We start from the raw sequence: 17792 nt of genomic DNA on the forward strand, positions 1-17792 counted from the left end.
TGTAATTAAAACCTTTTTATTTGGTTCTCTCTTGCATATGACATGGCGAAGTCTTTATTTGGTTCTTTTCTCGTCCTTACCAAACCATGGCATGGCCCTGACTTGCTGCAATCAATTATCTCACCATTCTAGGTGAGTTAAGTGACTCACAAGAAATCAGTACAAAAATCACAACTATATATTATATAATTGTTGTCTAAATTTAAAGTAACGCGAGTTATAGGACATACAATATTCTAAACATTTCTTCTTGTTTTGCCATTTGACTTGAAATTTCTAAAATGTGTGAGTGGGTCTCCAAACATATACTTCGTGCTCTTCCTATGGTGTGGTTAAGGAAATGAACTACTTACTCTGCAATCTCGATGGTCTTGAACCATGTGGCTCCAATGACATGCATAGCTCATCATTAATAATGTATAAATTCTTTTTATGAATATCTGAATTTGAATACCATTTGTCTACGTAGGTAGGACAGGTTAGACTTTGGAGTAGCTACTAATGCTGACTCTTATGTACATTAGTTGAAAGTCTAACAGAGACATACTACGTAACACGTATAGATGCTCCATTTTCAATACTCGAGCGAGAAAAATGTGGACAGGACACTACAGAAAAGTGCTCCTGATTGGAATTTCATTTTCCTGTCGTTATTATTTAGTATTTAGTATTGGGGTTGGGATTCTCTCCTACTCGGACTTGTTAATTGTGTCTATATTTCTCCTACTGCAAAATTTTTGTGTCTATATCTCTCATACTAAAAAATACCCGTAAATGAAGAGGAGTATTTTTCATGCTATTGACCTAGTCGTACGAGTGTTTCTTTTTTGTCAAAGGTTTCTAATACTTCCTACCATTCGTTGGAAAATTTCACCAACTTTTAGTTTAAGCAAAACAAGATCATATGTGTTTCCTTAATAAATTTACTAATTTACGAACTCTGGTTCAATTAATGAAATTTAACGCAACCCGTCCGAGACTAATTTGGGCAAGGCACACTAGTTTTGACATGGTAGCTTGGCTAGCTATATATGTATGTTTACTCCGTTATCTCTTCAAAATGTAAAACCTCATGAAACTTGAGCAAAAATAGCATGGCTTAAAATGTCGAGTTCTTTGCGAAGTTAGCAAATTAATAACTTTCCCTCTTTAGTTAATATGTATATATAACCACATTATTTTATTTAATTTCACCCACCCTCACATTTCACATGGATCATATCATATTCCATATTTGTGGCTCGGGTGTGGTGGTTGGGGTGGGGCACAAGTGTAGGTGGGTGGACCATTAACATCATCATTCATTTCTGAACTCTATGCATATATAAGCACTTCACTTCACAGAGCAAAGACACAATCTGAGGCATGGGTTCAACAGGTGAGACTCAGATTACTCCAACCCATGTATCTGATGAAGAGGCAAACCTTTTCGCCATGCAACTAGCCAGTGCCTCAGTACTCCCTATGGTTCTCAAATCAGCTCTTGAGCTTGATCTGTTGGAAATCATAGCCAAGGCTGGCCCTGGTGTTCACCTTTCCCCCTCCGACATTGCTTCTCGGCTCCCAACACACAACCCTGATGCACCCGTTATGTTGGACCGTATATTGCGCCTCTTGGCTTGCTACAATATCCTCTCTTTTTCTCTTCGCACTCTCCCTCATGGCAAGGTTGAGAGGCTCTATGGTCTCGCCCCTGTTGCTAAGTACTTGGTCAGGAACGAAGATGGTGTCTCCATTGCTGCTCTCAACCTCATGAACCAGGACAAAATCCTCATGGAAAGCTGGTATCTCACTTTTTCTCACTCTTTGTCTTTATCTTTTCCATGAACTGAATTCCATATTCTAAAATTTGCCGATTGTCATCTTTTTTTATTTTAGGAAGATTACATTTAGTAGGCATGCCTATGTTTTAGGAAGATTGTTTTGTTATGGGAGCAATAGAAGGGAAGAAAAGAAAAGGGAGAGTAAGGGTATCAGGGAAGTTAAACCTTTTACTGAGAGTTGAAAGTTAAAATAAAAGGAACTGTTATTAACTTAAATTATGTGTATGTATCAATACATAACTAAATTAATTAAAATGCATAATTGGTTGTATGATAAATTATTTGATTTAAGAATTTTGTATCACTATGACACGGTTGTGTTCTTGTAGGTACTATTTGAAAGATGCAGTCCTTGAAGGGGGTATTCCATTTAACAAAGCATATGGAATGACAGCCTTTGAATACCATGGAACGGATCCAAGGTTTAACAAGGTTTTCAACAAGGGGATGGCTGATCACTCTACCATTACAATGAAGAAAATTCTTGAGACCTACACAGGCTTTGAGGGACTTAAATCCCTGGTTGATGTTGGTGGAGGAACTGGAGCTGTAGTCAACATGATTGTCTCAAAGTATCCCACTATTAAGGGCATTAATTTTGATTTGCCCCATGTCATTGAAGATGCCCCATCTTATCCAGGTATCTTAAATTGAATCATCATCATGTCAAATTTAGAGGTCCTGCTTATATTAGATCACTTACCATTGTCAATTAGTCATAAGTTGTTATATGTTGGTTAATATTGTTTGACTAATGGTTACCTAACATCAAAATTGGCATTGATATTTTTTATTAGGAGTGGAACATGTTGGTGGAGATATGTTTGTCAGTGTTCCAAAAGCTGATGCTATTTTTATGAAGGTGAATTTTAAAATCTGAATCCATTCCATTGTCTTACCAACTCTAGAAATTAAAGGCCTTTCAAGGTTTTCTTTTCTCAATCAAGTTTTGAGCCGTTACTTTTTGGTACCACAAAATCATGTTTCACTTGTTTATGTTAATGACTTGTGATATCATTTACACATTCAGTGGATTTGCCACGATTGGAGTGATGAGCACTGCTTGAAGTTTTTGAAGAACTGCTATGAGGCACTACCAGATAATGGGAAAGTGATTGTGGCGGAATGCATTCTTCCGGTGGCTCCAGACTCTAGCTTGGCCACAAAGGGTGTGGTTCACATCGATGTGATCATGTTGGCTCACAATCCAGGTGGGAAAGAGAGAACAGAGAAAGAGTTTGAGGCTCTGGCCAAAGGCTCTGGATTCCAAGGTTTCCAAGTCCTGTGCTGTGCTTTCAATACCTACGTCATGGAATTTCTCAAAAAGGTTTAAGTTCTTTGGCGTGGATTCATATCAAGTTGCATTTGGATTTTGACTTTGAGACTCTGCTTGGGGTGCTACTTACGAATGTTTTCCCGGAAAAACGTAAATTTCTTCTAATGCTTTATGAAAAGAATAACGAACAAGTTCAATGTATACCGCCTTTATAAAATAATAACAAGTTTCATATTGTGGTTCTGGTTCATATATAGTTCTAGCTACGCGTTCTCTTAAGTGCCAACCCTTATAGGAGAAATTTGTTGTTGTTTTTCCATTCTATTTCTAGCCATCCAAACAACATGTTTTTTTACTCTATTTTCCTCTATTTATATGGTTCATATTTATGTCCCATTTATATCACTCCTAATTCAAACACAAAATTAAGATGTCATCCATGTACAGTGCCATGATCAAAATTTCACCGATTAATTATTAAGCATCATAGCATCGACATCCTTCCACCAATTGCACATATATTGTACTACTCTGTCAATCCACCAATATATTGTTAGTGACGCCCATCCTCAACCTCAGCTTCCTTTGTGTTGCATCCAGACAAGCCCGTGAGTAATCAAGTCAATAGGAAAGTGAATAATTAAACTCATTTCTTACGGTGATTCATTTCCAATATTGAAGTTTAATCTTTTTCCAATAGTCCATCCAAATCCCTCTTTATTGTTGAAAACATAGGTGAATTAATTTATATTTCCTCAAATTGTCCACACAATAGAATACCACACCACTTGGAATCTAGTTACATTTGATGCATCACAATTAATAATTCCTCTAAATTAAAAATAATAAAAATGCACTTTGTTGAGTGATAATTATAAAATATGAACTAATTTGATAATCAATTTTAGCTAATAAATGGGTGTAATTTATATACTTTATTATTATTTTTAAGGAAATCATGAAAAAATTAACATCTTTGTAATTTTTTATTAACAGAATTCAAAAGAAAAAAATTTCAAGTGCTTTATAGCGTCCCACTCAGGCTTAACACGTAACTTAGACTTAACGTGCGAAAAGGCACACAACGAACCTTAAAGTGCGCTTAGCGTGAAAGCTCGCGTTAAGCGCGAAGTCAGCGTGAAAAAGTAAATTAAGTATATATAAAGAGGAGGAAGTAGAAGGAAAAAAGACACTGAGTATCAAGACTATCCAAAGCCTCGGGCCTCTTCCCTAGGGGAAATCCTTTTTCTTATTCATTCCCCTTTTTCTTGACTTGTTCTATTAGTCTTTTTAACCGTAAAGTCTCTCATCATGAGAGACTAAACTCTCTCAATTGGAGCCGAGTAGCCAAAGTCCCTTATAATATAACTGTTATTCTTATTTATTAATGTAATTTTAATTTCTATTATTATTTTCTTTGAGATAAAATAATTATGAGTCAGTGTCCCACCACCAAAACTCAAACACTATCTCCAAACCTTTTTAAAAATACTTGTATTATTATACAAGCTACTTCCTTATTACATCCTATTCCTATACCCATATTGACATTGTTTGGTATAATTCTTCCACATGCTAAATTCGACAAGGTCGATATCCGGTTTGGAGACAATTTCAAACAAAAGATTGTACCTTTGTGGAGACTCCTTTCAAACATAAAAATAGAATCAGGTGAAAAATAAATCATTATAACCTTATATGTCTTCTCTTAATATTTGATGCATAAGCATAACAAAAAGACATAAACTATTCAAGTACAATCTCGATTGACGTATGTACGAACGATCTTTGTGGGGCCATGGTGGGGTGGTTGGGGGCAGGAAACAAGGATAGATGGGTGGGCCATTAAATCATTGCTAAATATCTATGCATATATAACCAGTTCACTTGGCACCTTTGTGGTCACAAGCTCACAGAGCAAAAACATTCATTCCAATATACAAAATCTTGAATCATGGGTTCATTAGGTGAGACTCAGATTACTCCAACCCACGTATCTGATGAAGAGGCAAACCTTTTCGCCATGCAACTAGCCAGTGCCTCAGTACTCCCTATGGTTCTCAAATCAGATCTTGAGCTTGATCTGTTGGAAATCATAGCCTAGGCTGGCCCTGGTGTTCACCTTTCCCCCTCCGACATTGCTTCTCGGCTCCCAACACACAACCCTGATGCACCCGTTTTGTTGGACCGCATATTGCGCCTCTTGGCTTGCTATAATATCCTCTCTTTTTCTCTTCGCACTCTCCCTCATGGCAAGGTTGAGAGAGAGAGACTCTATGGTCTTGCCCCTGTTGCTAAGTACTTGGTCAGGAACGAAGATGCTGTCTCCATTGCTGCTCTCAACCTCATGAACCAGGACAAAGTCCTCATGGAAAGCTGGTATCTCACTTTTTCTCACTCAATCTCTTATACCATTTTCTAAGTCCTTCTCTGTTTTACTTGTCCATCAATTCCAGATTCTAAAATTAGCCAATAGTATCATCTTTGCTTCTAAGTGTGATAATATATCCAATTTATGTCACTTCAATCTTAATCTTAATCTTAATCTTCTTTAATGGATATTTCTAATAACAAGTTACTTAATTCATAAATATTTTATTTTTTTATTGTATTTAATACAAAATTAAGTAATTTATGAGTAGTAATTTATTTATATAGATGACTCTTTTCAATTTAAAAAAAATTCAAAATCACAATATGCAACATCAAAATAATATTTTTTTTATTATTAAGTAATCTATTAAATAACTCTCATCATAAATACTCCTTACTAATAATTTATAGTAGGCATTCCTATTTTTTAGGAAGATTGTTTTGTTATTAATGATTATCATCTAGAAAAGAATGATTATCCTCTTTTTACTTCTATGGAGTCTGTTTGGAAGATAAGATGAAAACAATATTAGAAATAAAATTTAAACTTTTTTAGGAAAATTGACATTTTTTTATATTTTACTTTAATTTAAAAAGTTACTACTGAAAGACTGAAAGTAATATTGACGATGATTGTCCGATGACATTCTGCCCAAAGTCAGAACTATGAGAGGTCACGTTTCACTTACCACCAAATCACCAATGGCGGCGGAAGCGTGAGTGTGATTGTGAAATAGTAGTATTATTTTTCTTCAGGCTTTCAATATGAGCAGCAGCACAATTCCATATTGGTCCAACAAATTATTTTGTCAAGACTCAACAATTACTCTACACGTGTCTCTATATGACGCGAGGAGTTGAACCAACGAAATGTATCAACTTCGTCCAAAACAGTAGTATTATTTGTAGGGACTTTATATAATAGGTATATATGGCTGATTAAATGTATCAACTTCGTCCAAAATTACTTTATGTGATCTTGACCTGGACTAAACAATTAAGAAGAGTTTCACCATGGACGCGATTATGTTTAAATAATTGAATTAAACTACTTGATAAAGAGTTAAATCAGAGCTTAACACGATTGTGTTGTTGTAGGTACTATTTGAAAGATGCAGTCCTTGACGGGGGCATTCCATTTAACAAGGCGTATGGAATGACAGCCTTCGAATACCAAGGAACAGAATCCAAGGTTTAACAAGGTTTTCAACAAGGGGATGACTGATCACTCTACAATTACAATGAAGAAAATTCTTGAGACCTTGTCAGGCTTTGAGAGTCTTAAATCTCTGGTTGATGTTGGTGGTGGGACTGGAGCTGTAATCAACATGATTGTCTCAAAGTATCCCACTATTAAGGGCATTAATTTTGATTTGTCCCATGTCATTGAAGATGCCCCATCTTATCCAGGTATTTTAAATTGAATCATCACCATGTCAAGTTTAGAGGTCTTGCTTATATTAGATCCCTTAAGCATTGTCAATTTGTCATAAGTTGTTATATGTTGGTTAATATTGTTTGACTAATGGTTACCGAACATCAAAATTGGCATTGATATTTTTTATTAGGAGTGGAGCATGTTGGTGGAGATATGTTTGTCAGTGTTCCAAAAGCTGATGCTATTTTTATGAAGGTGAATTTTAAAATCTGAATCCATTCCATTGTCTTACCAACTCTAGAAATTAAAGGGTCTTTCAAGGTTTTCTTTTCTCAGAATCAAGTTTTGAGCCGTTACTTTTTGGTACCACGAACTCATGTTTCACTTGTTTATGTTAATGACTTGTGATATCATTTACACATTCAGTGGATTTGCCACGATTGGAGTGATGATCACTGCTTGAAGTTCTTGAAGAACTGCTATGAGGCACTACCAGATAATGGGAAAGTGATTGTGGCGGAATGCATTCTTCCGGTGGCTCCAGACTCTAGCTTGGCCACAAAGGGTGTGGTTCACGGCGATGTGATCATGTTGGCTCACCATCCAGGTGGGAAAGAGAGAACAGAAGAAGAGTTTGAGGCTCTGGCCAAAGGCTCTGGATTCCAAGGTTTCCTTGTCCTGTGCTGTGCTTTCAATACCTACGTCATGGAATTTCTCAAAAAGGTTTAAGTTCTTTGGCGTGGATTCATATCAAGGTGCTCCTTTCCAAAGCTTTATCGGAAAAAATGTAATTTTTTTCTGGAATAATGAATAAGTTCAATGTATACTGCCAATATCAAATAACAAGTTTCATATTGTGGATTACATATATAGTTGTGTTTCCTCCTTAATGCCAACCCTTTTTCCTTTGATTAACTGCTATATTACCAATACATACGTACATAAAGTAATGAAATTTCACTGAACCGTGGCTATAATTTTCTTTGGTGGTAAATCCATTATCTTTTTGAATGAACAGAACGTTATAATAAAGAGCTAACACATTATCCCCAGTCCAATGGGGACACTGTGTGGCCAGTGGTTCTTCGGTGTATAAAAGATAGGAAGCAACCCAAGATACTGATATTTATGGAACATATTCTCAGAATTATGACAATAATAAAGTTCTAAAATTAAGATACTTTCCCTTAGCGCTTCTCTAAGACCAAGAATGCATGAGCAGCAATAGGAAATTTTGAAGGTTCAACATATGAATATTACAAGACATTTTTCTCTTCCTAAGATAAAGCTACTATAGCACGATTGCTTCTCGGGAAATGTAACCTCTTCCACATGAAGCAAAGGAATAAGCAGTTCAGTCTTGCAGCTATATCACCACAAGAGAAATCATGAGCGTCTGACACAGAAGTTGTGTAACAAACTACAATTTGCACTAACCAAATGCACCAACAATAAAACAACAAAAGCAAGTGGCACTAACAAGGAGGAGTGAAAAACAAAATATTAAGATACCCTTGGGTTACTTGTTCTTGAAAAATTCCAAACAGTGTTCTTGGTCTAAGTTCCTGCTCCAAAACTTCTTATAGTATTCTGCATATGTAAATCCTCTGTATATTGCTTCGGATCCACCTTCCGTGAGTGGTTTTGCAGGGCTTATCAATGCCTCGTCATTTGGACAAAGAAATGAAGCCACAGAAAGCCTTGGTTTCTCAACATTGACAACAGCACGATGCCACACACTCTTGTAAAGCCCATTACTCAAAGCCTGCAAGCACTCGAGGGCAAGTATCAAATTGGTTGTTACAACAATGGGCTAAATTCAAAAGACAAGATCCAGCCCAATAAAGAAACACACACACACATATATATATGTAAGGAGCATTGCCGGCTATTGCTTCCTGCACTCCCTTTTGTCATCCAAACTGGTCAATCTGAAATTTAAAATCATATTCCAGAATGCATGCCTTTTTTAACTTCTGTAATTATCAATCCATAAGGAAAAAATGAAGTATTCCAAAAAGAGTGCAGGAAGCAACAGCCAGCATTGCAACATTTTCATTTTCTGCCCTTAATTCCCACTGTGTCTCCCTTTACATTTTCTATGAAGGTGAAACTAAATTTGTTTTAAAAATATATTAATTTTATCATCCATTTGCAAACTGCTCTAGTAAAAGTTATACCAATTTTACTCTTATATGTGTGCTATGTTTTATAGCATTTAGGCTTTGCCATATGCTTTTATCCAATCCTAGCTATACCTAATTGACCTTATCTAAATTATCTAACTTGGGCTAATTATGGCCCAAACACATAAAGCCCATATGGGTGTAGGCCATGCGTCAGCTCCAATGCCAGACTAGGCTTCACTATAAAAAGTAAGCAGACATGCTATGTGAAAAGCTAAATCAAGCAAAACAAAATTTCAGGTACTGTTAGGTTGACATCATTTATTTATGCCTTGCATCCCTTTACACTCCACTAAAAGTATCAAATCACTTTACAAGGAAAGAGATACATAGGAGACAGAATGTTTCTGATAAAAAGTATATTTTTAGTTCATGTAAAAACAATAACGAATTTTGATTTTAGTTTTTATAAAATATTTGCTTTGTTTTTTATTTCCTAAGAAGGTGAAATCTTTATTTTTGGTCCTTATAATATTAAATATTTGTGCCTTTAATGAAAAGTCAAGTGCCCATCTTTTAAGTGGCACCCACTGGTGTATGTAATATCATGTGAGTATGTCATAACTCTGTTATCTTTCTAGATCTCCAAAATAAATACTATTTATCTACCTTAAAATGAAAGTTAAAAATAAAAAATAATAATTTTAAATTTTGGAGGATGTAAATAAAAATAAATAAATTAGGTAAGGCAGAACAAAAATATGCTTATTGTCTAAGAACAAAAATAATGAAAATAAGAACAACTTTTATAGAGATCAATTTAATACTCATTGGTTTTATAAGGACCAATAATATATTATAGCCATGTTTTAAATGAACTTAAAAGGAAATTCATGTGAAAGAAAAACAACAAGATTTGAAACTTGAATACTTGAAGCAACAAATGACTATTAGGTGTGTATGTATGAGTGAATGCTCCTATATATCTTGAGTTAGAAATGAGGCTTGCACATAAAGAGGAAGTTAGTTAGAAATACCTGGAGTTGATCGCCAATGTTAATGACAAAGGCATTAGGTTGAGGATTAACGGCGAGCCACTTGCCATTTTTGAGAACTTGAAGGCCACAAACCTGAAGGTCTTGGAGCAGAATAGTGAGTGCATTTGGGTCAGTATGCCCTGGCAATCCATAGGTAAGTTCTGGTTCTGGGCATGGTGGATAGTAGTTCACTGCCATGTGCTGCCCTTGTTCCCCTAATACATTCTTTATGTAATCTTTTTCTAGGCCCAAACTCTCCGATATGTACTCCTGTATTCTCAACCCCAATTCCCTAACTAATGTGCAGTATTCTGTCACAGTTTCCCTGCCAATGCCAAATCAAGAGGGGGGTGAGTATAAAAATGTTAGCTTAAATTATAATTTTGATTCTTTTATTTACTGATTTAGTTTTTCTATTTTAGAATATATGTAATTTTGGTTTATTTTTAATTTTGATTATATCTTCAGTAAATATGTTAGATTTAATGTTGAATTGAAAAAAGAAAAAAAAAACATATGAAACATTAAGAATTTAATCAGAATTATAAATTTTTTAAATAAAAATCAAACTGTAGAAAAAAAAATAATAAGAAAAAAATTACAATAATGCTGATGCTCGACTTAAAAGCCTAAATAGCATCCATCACATGGGTTTGCGTTTTCTATAATTGGAATGATGCTGATGCTCATCAACGCAAATCGGACGTGTGGGGATTTTATTGGAAATGAACTTTTTACTCTAACTCATCATGCACTTCCTCCATTTTAATTGATTTTTACATCAATTAAGAAAAATCATTATTTTTAAGATAACTATAGTATTTATTAGCCTTACCAAAATAATAATAGCATTTATTAAGAGTCAATTTTATTAAAATATTTTTTTTCTTAATTTCTATAATTTCTTGTTTGGTAAAAATACTATATCATGAATTTGAGAATAAATTTTCAAAAATTAGGTTGGATCTCACATCTTCATCAACTATTTTATTACAAATATTTTTTTTTGTTATTCCATTTAATTTCACTCTACGGAAATATTTGTTTCACGGGTAAGGGATATAAAATATTTATTTACATGGAACAAAAATTTCCTTGAGTAAAAATACACATATATTCTTTTCCTAATCATCATCACACTCCCATGTTATAAGATAACATGCTTATAGTTGCAGCTTTTAAACTCACACCGAAGTAATAGAACCATAACCGTATATTGCTACTTATTGAGTTATTGTTTACTTCTTTCTTATATGTTGGGTTTGAGTGAAATTCCATTAAATATTTGAATGACGTGTTGTAGTGGTGAACTTCTTGGTTGGGTAACAACACTTCGTTGGTTTTGGTGGTATCACTAACCACGTGATGAGCTCATGGCCAATTGTTCCTTACATTTTTAATGTGGTGCAAATAGGTATATTTATGTTTTTTTTATCATGCTCTAATAAATATTAAAGGAGTAGAGAAAAAAAATTTATATTGAAACATGAGATATATAATAATTTGAACCATTTGTTTGTCATTTGTTGATTTTATAAAAAAATTACTTATTTAATAAGAAATAACATATTTAACATAATAAGAATATTTTAATAAGTATAATAATTATTTCCAAAAAAATAATTTAACCAAATATATGTTTAATTATTTATGAAAATATAAAAATATTTTTAACTAATTTCATAATTAATCAAATATGTTTTATTAAATAGTCGAGAATAACATTCTCATGTTTTATTCACAAAAACAATATTTTTGAAACTAAAAAAGTATAAAATATCCGCAAATCATCTTTCAAGTGTATCAATGTAATAGTATTTATTAGGGTGAAAATTAATATAAAATTTTAATATTTCATTAAAAATTATAAACGATAATCAACATTTTTTTTCGTATCAAAGAATATTTTAAAAAATTTTGTAGTCAAATTATTCTTAAAAGAGTATTACCATATATTTTTATAACTTTTCTTCTACTTTATAAAAAATAAATATATTTAACATATAGACAATATGAAATGCATTTAATATTTAATATACAAGAGAGTTGATTAAAAAAAATTGTAGGCGGATTTAATTTTTTCTTGTCATTATAATATTTGTATCCCTCCGTGCCTCTCTGGTGTAATAATAATTGTACAAAAAAATTAAAAAAAATCTTAAATATTTATTATTTTAAGTTTTTAATAAAGTATTAATTATTATTTTTAATTATATTTTTAATGATATTATCATGGTGAAAAAATTGAAATCAATTAATAACAGTAAGATTAATTTTATAATTTTTCATTAAATATTTTTAATGTATATAAAACAATCTAAAAGGATAATTATAATAAAATCGAATAAGTAATTAAGTATGACAAGAATATTTCAACTATAAAAAAGGAAGACGTTATGGTGGTAGCGGGGTAGGGACAAGCATCAAATCTGAGGATCAATCAATCAAAGAGGTTACGTCAAGACGGAAATATCTACCCACGTCACCGCCAAATTAATGCACCAATAAGTCAAATTTATATAAGAAAAATACTCTATAGACACATGGGTCCAAATTGCCCTTTGGAGTAAGAAAAAACATGATAAGACATAATAAAAACTAATATGAAAAAATAATTATATGTATTCATAGAGTGAATGACATGTATAGATGTCTACACAGCATCACTATTTATATAAAGGGTGATAAATTTTACTTGAGTTATAGCATTTGATATAGGAAAAAAAATAAGAAAGAAAGAGAACACAAAAATTTATATTATTTGTGTTATTTGGTAAAAGTAAAAAAATATGAATATATATTATATAATATAAATACTTTAAATAAAAATAAAATATTATATTTTTATATGTAAGAATATAAAAAATACCAAAAAAATTATAATAATTTATACATCTTCTTTAATCAATAAGGTTAAACTTCTTAGTTTGTGTGAATGCTATATTTGTTTCTTTTTTATTTACAGAAGAGTGTCATCATTTCATTTTTAAATGAATTTAAAAATAAACTCTTTTTTTATTTAGTATTCACATAAATTTTTCTTTTTCCCCTCTTTCTTAGCATTACCAAAAAAACAATGGAATTGAAAATTTTGATGTTTTCTTTCCGTTCAAAATCATTTCTCTTATTTTCAGCCTAACTAGACATATGCTTAGGTATCTTTAGTCTAAGGAGAAAAATGAAAGGAAATAGATAGAAATGATAAAATAAAAGTAAGATAATTTTACAAAGTTGCTTAAATCTTAGAGTTCTTTTGAAATAATTTTTATTTACATTAAAATTTAATTTGGACACATTAATTTTTTATCGATTTCATTCGCTTTCATGTTTTGTCTAGACTCCACCAAATCTTTCCTTTAAAAATTTGCAAAACAAGACTCTAAAGTCAAGAGTGTAACGTTTTAAATTTAAGGACAATTGTAATGTTTTTATATTTGATTACTATTCTGTCTTCATGCCATCATGATTTCTTATGAAACATTCACATTGTAAAATAATAATGCATACACACAATTCTACCTCAACCGATAATCATACTATTTGAATTGATTATATTTTACAAGATATTTTAGTTAATTTTTATTTTTTATTTATTAAAAAGCTTGTTTGGATAAATATATTTTTAGTAGCATTTTTTAAAACACTACCTTTTAATTTCTTGATTTTTATATTTTTATATTTTTATCCTTAATATATTTATCAAATTCCTTAATTATCATTTTTAAATAAATAATAATTTTATTTTTTTATTATTTTTTACACTTTAAAGTTACTTTAACAAATAATTTTACCAAATACTTATAAATTAATAAACTACATCTTCAGCTTCTAACTTTAATAAAAAAATTTACTTTTGAGCTAACTTTCTAACTTGCAACTATTTTTTTAACTAATTTTACTCAAATAACCTTTATTTTTATATTGTATTGTAATTTGGAAATTATTCAGTCCAATTGAAATTGATTTTTTTTTTAATTTAGTCGAATTGAAATTTAAAACTTGAAATCATATTTAATCATAACTTACTAATGATTTTCATAAATATATTATTTCTAAAAATATATTTTTTCATTTATGACATATATAAGTTTTTATATATTTGTTTATTTCAATTCACTATTTTTATTTATCGTCCCTATTGGAAATTATTTAGTTCAAACGAAATATATATTTTTATTTACGACATATATACTCTCCTTCACTATGCTGAAAGTAGTGGGTTAACGAGATAGCTACTTTTTTTTTGGGTGAGGAATAACGAGATAGCTAATTTTAAATGAAAAGAAGAACAAAAAACTTAAAACACACACAAATTATTTCTACTCGATTCAACTTTAATAAGCATAACTGGTTTAAGTATATGTTTAGAAATAACGTAAAAAAGTATGTTTGAGGTTAAAATAGTTTTTGCTAATCACTTTTACTTCTGTTTTCATTTTACTTTTACTTGTTGAATTATATTAGAGCACACGTCACAATAATTTTAATTGAAAATCAAATATACATCAAGTTTTTCATAATTAAAATCTGCCCTGAGAAGTTGAGATCAGAATTGAGACATCCAACATTACTTATCACAGAGGAGTAAGGATTGAAACATTAATTAACGAGACTCTTATTTATTTTCACAAGCATCAAGAAAATAAAAAGAAAAATATTTTATTTGATTTCACAAAAATACATTCTTCTATAATATTTAAATACTCTTTATTTTATGACGTTTTAGTGGAAAATTATTTCAAATTAATTGTTATTTTATAAATTTAACAAAATATTAATTATTATTTTTCATTAAATACCCTTTATTAGAGTAATTGTTACTAGATAATTAATTGAAAAGGTAAATGATATATTAAAAAATTACAGCATATTTTTATAAAATTCAAGATATAATTACATTTTTAATAACTGTATAAAAATTTCATATAATATGAAACAAAAGAAATACACTCTAATATAATTTTTAATAAAAAAATTATTTTTAATTTTATTAATCCAAGGTAAGACTGGGTCACAAGATAGCCAGACTCTTATTTTATCCAAAAGAGTCTCTTTATTTATTTATTGAATACGATTCTGATCCCCGACAGGACCACACTACTTTATCATGAAATTTGCGCCACTTTAATTTCCCAAAAGGAAAGAAGATAAATAATGAAAGTTGAAACAGACACGTGCATAACTAAAAAGTATATTTTGTACTTTGTACTTTCTAAAAGTATTAATTTTATATATAATTTTGTATTTTTCATTAATATTATATTTGATAAAATTAGTTAAAAATTCAATTAAAAGTTAACAAATTATTTGAAAACTAATAATTAAAATTTGAAAAATCATTTTATTAAATTATAAATATTTGATATGATTGAAATAAAAGAAAATTTAAAAATAAAAAATAATTAAATTATAATTTATTTTTAAAAAATATTAATTTTTTTATAAATATATTAAAAGTATATATATAAATTAAAATTTAATGTTTAAAAAATACTAAAAATTATTATAAAAATACTAAAAAAAAATTGTTTATCAAACGATTAACTAAGTTTTCGACAAATAAAAAAAATAAAAATTAATGAAAATATCTTATCAAACGTATTTTAACTTACTACTTATAAAATAATAATGATGATGAGAGAATATAAAAAGAATTTTATTAAAATGTTAATATATATTTTTATACTGAAATCCAACTAAACATAGTCATATTTGATAAAAAAAATTATAATAATTACTTGAAAAATATTTTGAAATAAATTTTAGTTAAGTAATCATGCAAATATTTTTACATTAATAATTTTGTTTGAAAAGAGAAAATAGGGAGGACAGAAACGTAGGACAACAGTAAAAGGTGATAAAAGTATTTCATCTATTCAGTGTGGTAGAAGGAGGGAAGACAACGCAAAAAAAATGTGAGACTCACTATTTCTTTTGCAATTCATACGTAGAAAGAATAAGAAGATAGAGGTGGTTTCTATATTGAAACGAGAGAATGAAGAGAGAAGAAACATACAACGACAAAGAATAGAAGTATTTCATTCGGCTTTTTTTTATTATTATTAACAACAATCATTCAGTCAGAAATTTAGTTATAGCCAAGACTTTTTACTCCTCCTCAAAAATGTATTATAAAAAATCGAACTCATATCTGTTTCATATAATCAACATGCATTATTAAGTAACTTATACATTAAATATTTCATTCGACTTTTGAGTTGGTAAGACAACATAAAAAATTATGAAAGATCCTGTATTATTTTAGTCCGCGCAAAGGTGAATTGAATGAAAAGAGAAATGTGGTTTTCATATTAAAAGACTAAATGATTCTTATTTTTTTAGTAGGCATATTTATTTATTATATAAATTTTTTATATAATAAAAAAGTGTTAACATCTTTTTTTTTATTGTCTTTTGAGCCAAAACAAATCTAAAGTGTTAGCATATAGGAAAGGTTTTTATGTTTATGGAATAAATTTAATTATAAAAAGGGAACATCAATGACATCATATAAAGTAAAGGAGGCGTCATATATATTGCATCACAAGTTATTAACTCTTAATAAAACCAAAAGTGTCACATGCATATAAAACATAAAACATGACATGAAGCTTGTCAGACCAAGTCAGCAAGCAGAAATTGTCGAGTGAGAGATGTATGGCTGAGAGGGAAGAGAAGACTTACTTGAAAGAGGGTGGATTAGAAGGCCATTCAGGAGCATATTTGTCCAAAGGATAGCAGTGAAGTCTAAGATAATCCCTCCAATTATGCACCGTCTCTTTTTTAACATTAAAACTAGTGGACAGTCTCATTGTCTTTGAGGGGTCTTCAGAGTACAATTTCAGCTTCTCCTCCACTGGCAACTTGAAGAATCCATGTGCCACCTCTGCCATTTCCTTTGCGGCTTCTAAAGCCACCCCGTGATTAATCACCTGTTTAATTTATTCAAAATTATATCATGAGTTTCTTTCTTCTTTTTTTTTTAAAAAAAAAAAATACATATAGTAGTTTAGTAAAAACTTGAGAAAATGTTGAAACACAGGGGAGAGGACCTGGAAAAAACCATAGTTTCTGCAGGCTTCACCGATCTGGTGAACAATCTGGGCTCTATTTTGACAACCCAAGTCGATGATAGGAACATCCTCGCACTCCGAAACCTCGGAAAGACGAGGTCGCTCCGACTCGGGTCGGATGTAACTCTCCGGTAGATTTGAGTACTGAACTCCGGAAGAAAGCACTTTTGTGTCCATTCTTTAAAATCCTTAAATCTTAGCACGAAAAACAAAACCAAAACAAAAATCCTTAACTCTAGATTGTTAAATATAAACAACTAACTTGATTAAAAGAAAAGACACTCCTTTGGTGAGCTGGGAAGTGGAAAGAGGGAAGTGACGAGTGAGCAGTTTCAAGAAAGATAAGCCTAAAGTATTTCTTATCATGCATTTATATAAGGATGCAGGGGAGGCTTCAATTTTTATTTTTATTTTTATTTATCGTCCCTATTGTGGACCATGTACAAATCTTACTGTTTTGTTATTATTTTAAATGTTAAAATAATATTTTGCTCTCTGTATTAGACAAATTAATTTCATATCAAACAAAAAGATGCGAGTTCTAGTCTCTATAATATCTAGTCCTCACACATTAAGCCCTCTTATTCTTAGTGTTTGTTTTAACACTTTTAGTTACAATCTAACATGGTTAACGGAAATCCAGGTAATGGCTATGTTGATAGCCCTAAAATATTTGATGTCGATTTGAATGCTAATATCTAGTATA

General features: G+C 30.8%; 2 protein-coding genes and 1 pseudogene across 2 annotated transcripts; 2 read left to right on the forward strand and 1 right to left on the reverse strand.

The window, feature by feature from the left end:
- Positions 1-1353: 1353 nt before the first annotated feature.
- LOC100780100 (caffeic acid 3-O-methyltransferase-like) lies at positions 1354-3748 on the forward strand. The gene is made up of 4 exons (NM_001253074.3): positions 1354-1784; positions 2153-2463; positions 2621-2685; positions 2854-3748. Exons 1-4 carry the CDS (start codon positions 1366-1368, stop codon positions 3154-3156), a joined length of 1098 nt encoding a protein of 365 aa, NP_001240003.1. The 5' UTR covers positions 1354-1365; the 3' UTR covers positions 3157-3748.
- Positions 3749-4917: 1169 nt separating this feature from the next.
- On the forward strand, positions 4918-7974 carry LOC100781172 (caffeic acid 3-O-methyltransferase-like; annotated as a pseudogene).
- Positions 7975-7997: 23 nt separating this feature from the next.
- On the reverse strand, positions 7998-17434 carry LOC100782253 (protein DOWNY MILDEW RESISTANCE 6). The gene is made up of 4 exons (XM_006578806.4): positions 17066-17434; positions 16698-16945; positions 10014-10338; positions 7998-8615 (listed from the first exon to the last, which is right to left on the reverse strand). Exons 1-4 carry the CDS (start codon positions 17261-17263, stop codon positions 8370-8372), a joined length of 1017 nt encoding a protein of 338 aa, XP_006578869.1. The 5' UTR covers positions 17264-17434; the 3' UTR covers positions 7998-8369.
- Positions 17435-17792: the final 358 nt, after the last annotated feature.

The sequence above is a fragment of the Glycine max genome, chromosome 4, assembly GCF_000004515.6.
Source record: "Glycine max cultivar Williams 82 chromosome 4, Glycine_max_v4.0, whole genome shotgun sequence".
NCBI classification, from domain to species: Eukaryota; Viridiplantae; Streptophyta; class Magnoliopsida; order Fabales; family Fabaceae; genus Glycine; species Glycine max.